Source organism: Gekko japonicus, unplaced genomic scaffold (genome assembly GCF_001447785.1).
Source record: "Gekko japonicus isolate JY-2015 unplaced genomic scaffold, Gekko_japonicus_V1.1 scaffold614, whole genome shotgun sequence".
Classification (NCBI taxonomy): Eukaryota; Metazoa; Chordata; class Lepidosauria; order Squamata; family Gekkonidae; genus Gekko; species Gekko japonicus.
Genome location: NW_015161421.1, coordinates 600,727 through 609,208, shown reverse-complemented (window position 1 = coordinate 609,208; position 8,482 = coordinate 600,727). Strand labels below are relative to the sequence as shown.

At 48.1% G+C, this 8,482-nt stretch overlaps 1 protein-coding gene across 1 annotated transcript in view; it reads left to right on the top strand.

Moving 5' to 3' along the window:
* DCC (DCC netrin 1 receptor) overlaps positions 1 to 8,482 on the top strand; it is a 591,220-nt gene that overhangs the window by 309,980 nt on the left and 272,758 nt on the right. Inside the window, exon 9 of the mRNA XM_015428299.1 lies at positions 7,699 to 7,840. Within this exon, the coding sequence (XP_015283785.1) occupies positions 7,699 to 7,840 (142 nt within the window). The remainder of the gene's footprint in view (positions 1 to 7,698; positions 7,841 to 8,482) is intronic.

The following is an 8,482-nucleotide window of genomic DNA, read 5'->3' as shown; positions in this document are numbered from 1 at the left end:
GAGGAGGAGGAGGAGGAGGAGGAGGAGGAGGAGGAGGAGGATTTATACCCTGTCCTTCACAACTCAAAGGTGTCTCAGAGTGGATTACAAAGTCCTTTCCCTTCCCCTCCCCACAACAGACACCCTGTGAGGTAAAAGAAGAAGAAGAGGAGATTGGATTTCTACCCCGCCCTTCACTACCCAAAGGAGTCTCAGAGCGGCTCACAAACTCCTTTCCCTTCCCCTCCCCACAACAGACACCCTGTGAGGTAGGTGGGGCTGAGAGAGCTCTCGACAGAAACTGCTCTTTTTCAAGAACAGCTCTTATCAGAACTACAGCTTGCCCAAGGTCATCCAGCCAGGTGCAAGTGGAGGAGTGGGGAATCAAACCCATTGTCCCAGATTAGAGTCCGCGCACTTAACCACTACACCAAGCCGTGCACTTAACCACTACACCAAACAGCTGGTGTGAGAGAACCCTTAAGAATCTCATAAGTCCAGTTCCAGTACGTCTGAGGGAATAATTGGAGTGTAATTCGCATTCATTTTCCCGTGTATAAATAGGATGGACTTTTTCTGGATAAGATGAAACAGCTTTCCTCTGCAAAATGAATGATCCTTTTTCCAGATGAAAGGTGGCTCTTTCTAGATGAAACACATTCTTCTAAAGGAATAAATCTTTTTTTCCAGATGAAAGGTAGCACTTTCCAGGTGAAAAGGACAGGTTGCCGGCTCTGCTGCCATCTCGGTTAGACTCTTCGTTGGTAATATTTCAATCTTTCATATCCAAATGCAGTTCATCAGCAAGTTTCCAAAATCCCAATATGACCCAGGCTAGACCAATCTCATCCGCTCTCAGAAGATATGGAGTTTAAAAGCCCCAACCCAGCCTTGATTCTTAAGTTTAGGGTTGCCAACTACAGGATGGGAAATTCCTGGAGATTGTCATGTAAGGGGTTTGCATGATTAGAGGTAGTTTGTAATACATATCCCAGAATTCCCTTTGACAGTGCCACAAAACACTGGAGTGATTTCATCATTTATATATATAGTTCCCTTTGCTCCCCTGTGTTCAGTTTAGACAGTGGATAATGTAGGGTTGCCTGATCTGGGTTGGAAAATACCTGGAGACTTTGGAGGTGGATCCAGGAGAGGGTGGGGTTTGGGAAGGAGGGGCCTCAGCATGGTACAGTGCCATAAAGTCCACCCTTCAAAGCAGCCATTTTCTCCAGGGGAGCTGATCACTGTCAGCTGGAGATCAGTTGTAAAAGCAGGAGATCCCCAGGCCCCACCTGGAGGCTGGCAACCCTAGGATAATGTGGCCTGCTTGGAAGAAGTGGCTGGAAGGCGCTCAAAGAACTGAAGCCAAGCATTTTTCACTTCCAGTTTAACACTGTAGCATTATGTGGGGAAAACCTATCTGAATATTGACAGTCCCAGCTGAGGAATATGTCTAAATCAAATAGATGACTCTCCTGAAGTCTCATGTGAGTAGATTTAAATACAGATAGGTTATATTGCTAGGGTTATCGATCTCCAGGTGGTAGCTGGAGATCTCCTGGGATTACAACCAGTGTTCCCTCTAAGATGAGTTAGGGTGAGCCAGTTCACAGTTTTCTAGCCCTCAGCTCACACAATTTTTGTCTTCGCTTAGGAAGGAGGACTCCAGAGCAAACTAATTTATGCAGTTGCCAAATCGCTCGGTCACAGCTTTAATGCCAGCAGCTCACACAGTAGAATTTTTGCTCACAAGACCCCACAGTTTAGAGGGAGCATTGATTACAACTGGTCTTCAGGCATCAGTTATCAATTTCCTATGTATCTGCTTATGTGTTATGCTATGTAATCGACACCAGAGCTTCAGGTACAAGCTCCATTGACTCTCAGGTATTCTAAACACTGCAGTCGGATTGGTCAATGTTGCATAACAGACCAATCCGGAAAGACTCTGAACTTCGGCGGGAACGAATCCCATTGGTTCTAAGCTCTCAATTGTAATTGGTCATTGTAATTGGTGCTAGGGGGTGTGGTTTTCCATGGTTCAAAATGTATAAAGTTGCACCGTTCTTGAGTCTTGTTGCTGTGTTGCTGTGTTCCGAGCTGAATAAAGACATTACTTTGGAAAAGAGCTTCCTCAAATCCAATACTTAACACAGGAGAAAATGGCTGCTTTGGAAGGTGGAATCTATGGTATTCTACACTGCTGATATCCCTCCCCTTCGGCACCTCACCATCCCCCAGGCTCCACCCCCAAAATCTCCAGATATTTCCCAATCCGGAGCTGGCAGCCCTATGTATTGCACCCATTTCATTGAGGAGAAGATAAGGCATTACTCCTGTAGCTGCTGCTTGTGATGTTCTTACAGGAAAATTAAAGTTGCTTTTTTTTTAACTGTTTCTTGGATCCAAGAAGAGAGAATTTTCTTTCACTTCGACGTGATGTGTTTGAAAAATCAGCAATTTGTATCAGTGTCCTAGAAAGGTGATGGCTCTCTCCCCATTGCAGAACTGATGGTTTTCGATGAGTCTGGTGGATCTGAGCGACTAAATAAAATCCTTCATTTAATTCTGCTTTTATACGATTGCATTTAATTTTGTCTTTTATAGGTTTGTTGCTACCCTCTGCAAATCATTCCATTTCAAAAGTGTTTTATAAGTTTGTGCTTATGGGGTGCATTTTAAAGCTCTCTTTGAACATTTGCATTTTCATACAAGTATTATGTGCATACCGTTTCCTTTACGACCCTGGCTACTAAATCCACATTTAAAATAATGGTTTCCAGAATTGAAAAATGCAGTCTGCTCTACCATAAGGGCACTCTGTATTATCCGGCACTGAAAACATCTGAGATTGTGTAGCCGAACAACAAATGCTTAGACAATACAAAATGCAAAAAACTAAACAAAACCCTGAGCTCTGTAATGCAGTCAGAGATGTGGATGCAAGCCGAAGCTTATATTTATTTATGGACTAATCAACTTCCTTGTGATAAAACTGGATCTCTTTATGAGGTATTCATTGACACCTGTTCTTAATCAGCTAAACTTTCCCTGTTTTAAAAAGAGAATGGCAGAACTGGGTACTTGATTCTGGTGTGGTCATTTGCTTGGTGCCGCAGGACCTTTGTTTCATCACTGATGTTATGTAATTTATTTATTTAGGTTAATTTGTACACCATCCCAAGGTAGTTATCACTGATAACTTATCAGTAATTTCTACTTCAAGTGATAGCCATATGAGATAGAGAGAGAGAGAGAGAGAGACAGACAGACAGACAGACAGACAACTTATCAGCAATTATAAAAACAATATTCTAACATTAAAACCTCATCAAACATTAGGGTTGCCAAATCCACTTACCCCTTGGAGTGGGGGAGCCTCGTCGGTGTCCGGGAGGTCCTTTTGAGTGCGTGCGCGCACGCGCTTCGTACGCGCACGCTGGCAGGACATCACCTGAAGTGACGTGCGACGTTGCTGACGTTGGGGGTGTGGCCGAGCTCGTCAGGGGAAAACCTCTGGTGACGCAGCTTCGGGGGCGGGGTTCCCCCGGGCCCCGATTCCACCGGGGCAGAACTCGGGGCTCCGAAGCGAGGGATCCCCCGCCACCCGGGCCCATTTGGCAACCCTATCAAACATTAAAATCAATATATTTAATTCTGAATGAAGCCATAGAGTGTGGATTAATAGATCGGCAAATGGAGCTAGAGACAGAAAGGGTATCTCTCTGTAAACTGTAATGAGGACCCAGGTTTGCGAGAAAAATATCTGAAAATATATATATATATCAACACCTGGAGTTTTATTAGAAGAATTCCCATATCCAAGCTTGGGTTTCTGTAAAAGAAAGCCATGGAAGGGGTGTGGGTAGACTTGGAGGCCAAAACAGCTCTGTGAAAGCCCCCACTCCCTCCACTGCCATATCCTCTGATGGAGGAGGAATCATCCGTCCTGCCTGGCTGTGGTCACCATACAGTGGGGCACCAGTCCAGCCCTCCCTGGTAATAGTGGCCACCAAACACCTTAGCCAGTCCCCCCACCCCCAGGGAAGGAGGGTAAGCCAAAGAAGGGTTGGTAGGTTGGCTGGTTGGTATTAAAGAGAGAAGGAAGCAGGGAAAAGGAAGAGGCTCTGGGGGTTGCCAGGAAAGGGGAAGAGGAAATAGTGGGGAAGGGAAGTAAAGGGAGAAAATGAGATACCCCCACCACAAGTCGTTGAAGGTCCCCTGCTTCTATCATGATAATACAATATATAGAATACAAGAAAATAGGGCGAGACGCTGTCCACTATGATCAGTTGGATCGAAGTGCTTATGGAACAGAACTGTTTTGAGTTTTCTCCAAAAGTTCTGTAACCATGACACTAGAATCTGTCTTGAGGGGCAGCTGATTCTTGAGACCTACATCATCTTGAGGTCTATATGACTCTACAGGGCTTCCCCCCCCCCCCATTTCTCAGTCATACATAATACGTTTTACATGCTTCTGTTTCTGTCGGCATTTTAATGTTTTATTGTTTATACTGCTACTTTTCATCAATTTTACGGCATGTTACTTAGAACAGTCTTTATTTATTGGTTATTATGGCGAGATACCTCAGGAACCTTGTGCTGTGAGGAGCCATATAAATATACTCAAATAAATAACTCCACCCGATCCTAGAGCTCCAGTCTTTCGTGAAGCCAGCACATTTTAAAAGTCAGTTGTGAGGAGAAATTTGGAGGGAGAGGAGGAGGTGTGGATATGTGTTCTGAGGCAGAATTCTAACATGAGGGAGAGCAAGAAGAGAGAGTCTCTTTCATTCCCCCCCCCGCCCTTCTTCCAAAGGCATCAGGGTTTTTCTCTCACTGACAAAGATGTTTCTCAAAAGCTTATGCTACAATAAAGTCTGTTAGTCTTAAAGGTGCTACTGGGCTTTTTGTGTGGATGTGTTCCAGGGATAATTCATATTAAGGATGGATTCAGAAGCATTACTACACCACACACCCACCCACTTGCTACTAATTTGGTTCCAGGCACAATTCAGAGTGTTAATTCTAACCTTTAAAGCCCTAAACAGCTTTAAAGGGTAATTGAAGGATGGCCTTCTCTCATACTCTCCAGCCTAGGGTTGCCATCCTCCAGGTGGGGCCTGGAGATCTCCAAAGTCTTGCAGAGATGTAACTGATTTCCAGATGACAGAGTTCCCCTGGAGAAAATGGCTGCTTTGGAGGGTGGACTCTATGGCATTTTATCCAGCGGAGGTCCTGTCCCTAACCAAACCCTCCCCTCCCCAGGCTCCACCCCCAAATCTCTAGGAATTTCCCAATGCAGACTTGGCGACTTTAGTTCAGCCTGCCAATCAATATCCTCCCTCCACATCTCGCCCCATGTCACCAGGGCCGGTTCGTCCATAGAGGCAAGGTTAGGCATCTGCCTTACGGTGCCGTCTCCAGGGGGCGCCACTGGGCCTGCCGATATGGACGCACACCGGCCCTGCTCACTGGCTGACTCTCCCAGCGGCTCTGTCTGACCATCCGCCCTCTCCTCCCAACGTGTGCCACGATGGAAGGGAGGAAAAGAGCCCAGCGGCCACGAAGCACCCAGCAGCTGTTGCCTACGCCCCCAAAGAAACTCTGGCAAGATCCTGGAGGGGCAGAAAGGCAAGGGCAGGATTTCGGGGCAGCCCAACAATGCCTACAACACAATGGAGGTGGGGCACCCCCTGACGCCTTTGTCACCCGCCCCCTGCCGCTGCACTGAGGCAGTTTATGCAGTGCCATTGGCACTGCCTCCTCGCTTCTCCTCTGCAGCCCGGACTCCAGCAGCCGGCTGGCTCACCAATCTTGCAGGGCCTGGCTCCCACCCACACCGCAGCCCTCCCTCGCTCACCTCGTCGCTTCCCCCTAGCACACCGAGCTGGCCAGTCGGCCCCTCCATTGCCACCACTGCAGCAGCCCTCCCTCCTGCGGCCTTCTGCTGCCTGGTCTCTCCCCCCTCCCTCCCGCGCCCTTTCACGTTCCCATCTAGTCCTGATGAATGAGCCCCCTCTGTCTCCTCCCCCCTCCGGCAGCCTCTGCCCCCCACACCCCCATGAAGATGAAGAACAGGCTGTCTTCCATGTGTCTCTGTGTGGTAGGTGTCTGCCTCTTCCATCTTTCTCCAGATACCCTCCTTCAGCCCCCAAGCCACAGCGACCCCCCCGTCTTCACTTGTAGAAAATGGCCTCTTCGGAAGGTGGACTCTATGACATTATACCCCATCGAAGTCCTTTCCCTCCTCAGGCATTGCACAAATCGCCAGGTGTTTCCCAACCTGGAGTTGACAACCCTAGTGAATGTTCTCCTAGGGATACAGCCCATTCTACTCCCTCAGAATTCTACCAGGTCATTTGGATCGGACGAGGCCATTGGCTGTCTTTTGTGTTTTTCAGTCTTCCTAAAACACATTTATGTTTGAAAATTGGGGGGGCGCACGGGGAGGACACCAGAAGGTAGCCTCGCCTAGTGTGCAAAAAAACCTGGCACCGGCCCCGCGTGTCCCTGCAGAAGTGAGGGTGTAGCAACCAAAGATGGGACTCTTTCAGTGGTGGCTCCTCACCTTTGGAATGCCCTCTTCTTTGTGGTTCAGCTGGCGCCTACTCTGCTGAGGTGACAGGCCCAAACATTTCCTTTTTTACTCAGACTTTTGACTGAGGAGTTTCATCTAGGGCTGCCAAGTCCCCCCAGGGGGCGGATTTCCCCCCGCTTTGGAGGCCCGATTTCTGCCCCCGCGGAATCGGGCCCCGGGGGAAACCCCACCCCCGTGTGCATGTCACAGGGAAGTGATGTCATGACGCCAGGCACGCTGGGGGCGGGGCCACAGCCATTTGAGGGGGAAACTCTATGTTTTCCCTTCAAATGGCAGCCATTTGAGGGGAGAACATAGAGTTTCCCCCTCAAATGGCTGTGGCCCCGCCCCCAGCATGCCCAGCGTCATGACGTCACTTCCCTGTGATGTGCATGCGGCGCGCGCTCTGCACGCGCACGCACACTCCGGGAGCCAACCCAGAGTCCCCTGCCGGGAAGGTAAGTCCGATCTGGCAACCCTAGTTTCATCTTTTAAAGCTTTTTAATGATCCACACACAGCCTTAGACCTGTTCTGTGAAGATGCTTAATGTGCTCTCTCTCTCTTACACACACAAGCGCGTGCGCATTCTGACTAAATAAATGCAAGCCAAATCGCTTTGGATTGAAAACTGGTGTGACAAGACGGAAACAAAAACATGAGGCCTAGTTATAGTTGTTTCCCCCCTTTTGCATGGAGGAGCAATCTGGCATGAAAGCCCCCCCCCCCCATGATCCTGGTTGTAAGTTGCCAGTTGGTGGTGGGAGACTATCGTTCTCCTGCCTGGAGATCTCCTGGAATTACAACTGATCTCTAGGAGACAGAGAAAATGGCCACTTTGAAAGGTGGACTCTACAGCCTTCTAGTCCACTGAAGTCCCTCCCCTTCCCCAAACCCTGCCGTCCTCAGGCTCTGCCCCTCAAATCTCCCGGTATATCACGACCCGGAGCTAGCAACCCTGTGTGTGATCCAGAGTCGCGTTTCTTGTTTTTGAGAGGACTACTATATGAGATCATTATTATTGTTATTGTTGAAGAGGCCTTCATTGTTCAGATCGGTGGATACTTTGATCTACTTCACCTTTAGAAGAAAGTAAATAAAAATTAAATTGTCCCTTTATTTTCACTTTATTTTTCAGAGCATCAAAGTTAGCTGGTTGCCACCACCCCCGGGCATGCAAAATGGATTTATAACGGGCTACAAAATCCGACACAGAAAGACTACACGTAGAGGGGACGTGGAAACATTGGAACCCAACAACCTCTGGTACTTGTTCACAGGTGAGTGGTTGCATGGAGTAGCCCTACACAGATGTTGACAAATAAAACCGGTTTGGGGAATAGAATGTACTTTCACTTCCAGAGAACATTGTTTCCCTCGCATTCAGGTGACATTTATTGGACTGTACAGCAAACAACCTTCATACATTTTTACTTGGTTTTCTCCTTCAATGTTTTTGTATCGTATATTCGTCTCTTGGTTTCCCTCAGCTTAATGAGATTGAAACACAATTCCCTCTTCTGCCTAGCAGTTTATACCTAAATTAGTTTCTGCAAATGCCAACTTGACAACGGGGAAAAAATTTTTTTTACTCTGGTACAAAGCTATTTTTTTTTGTATTTATAAAGTAGCAAAACGTCTGTCACTACAGCCAAGGGAGGGTGAAGGGATATTGTACCCCTGAAGTAGGGTTGCCAAGTCCCGCAAACTCACCGGGGTGCGACGTCGCTCACGTTGGGGGCGTGGCCCAGATCGTCGGGGGGGAAACCATATGGTGACACAGCTTTGGGGGGCGGAGTTCCCCCCGGGGCCCGATTCCGCCGAGGCGGAAATCGGGCCTCCAAAGTGGGGGTTTCCCCGCCCCCACTTGGCAGCCCTACCCTGAAGGATTCCATGTTTTCCCAAGCCTATAGCAACTAGCT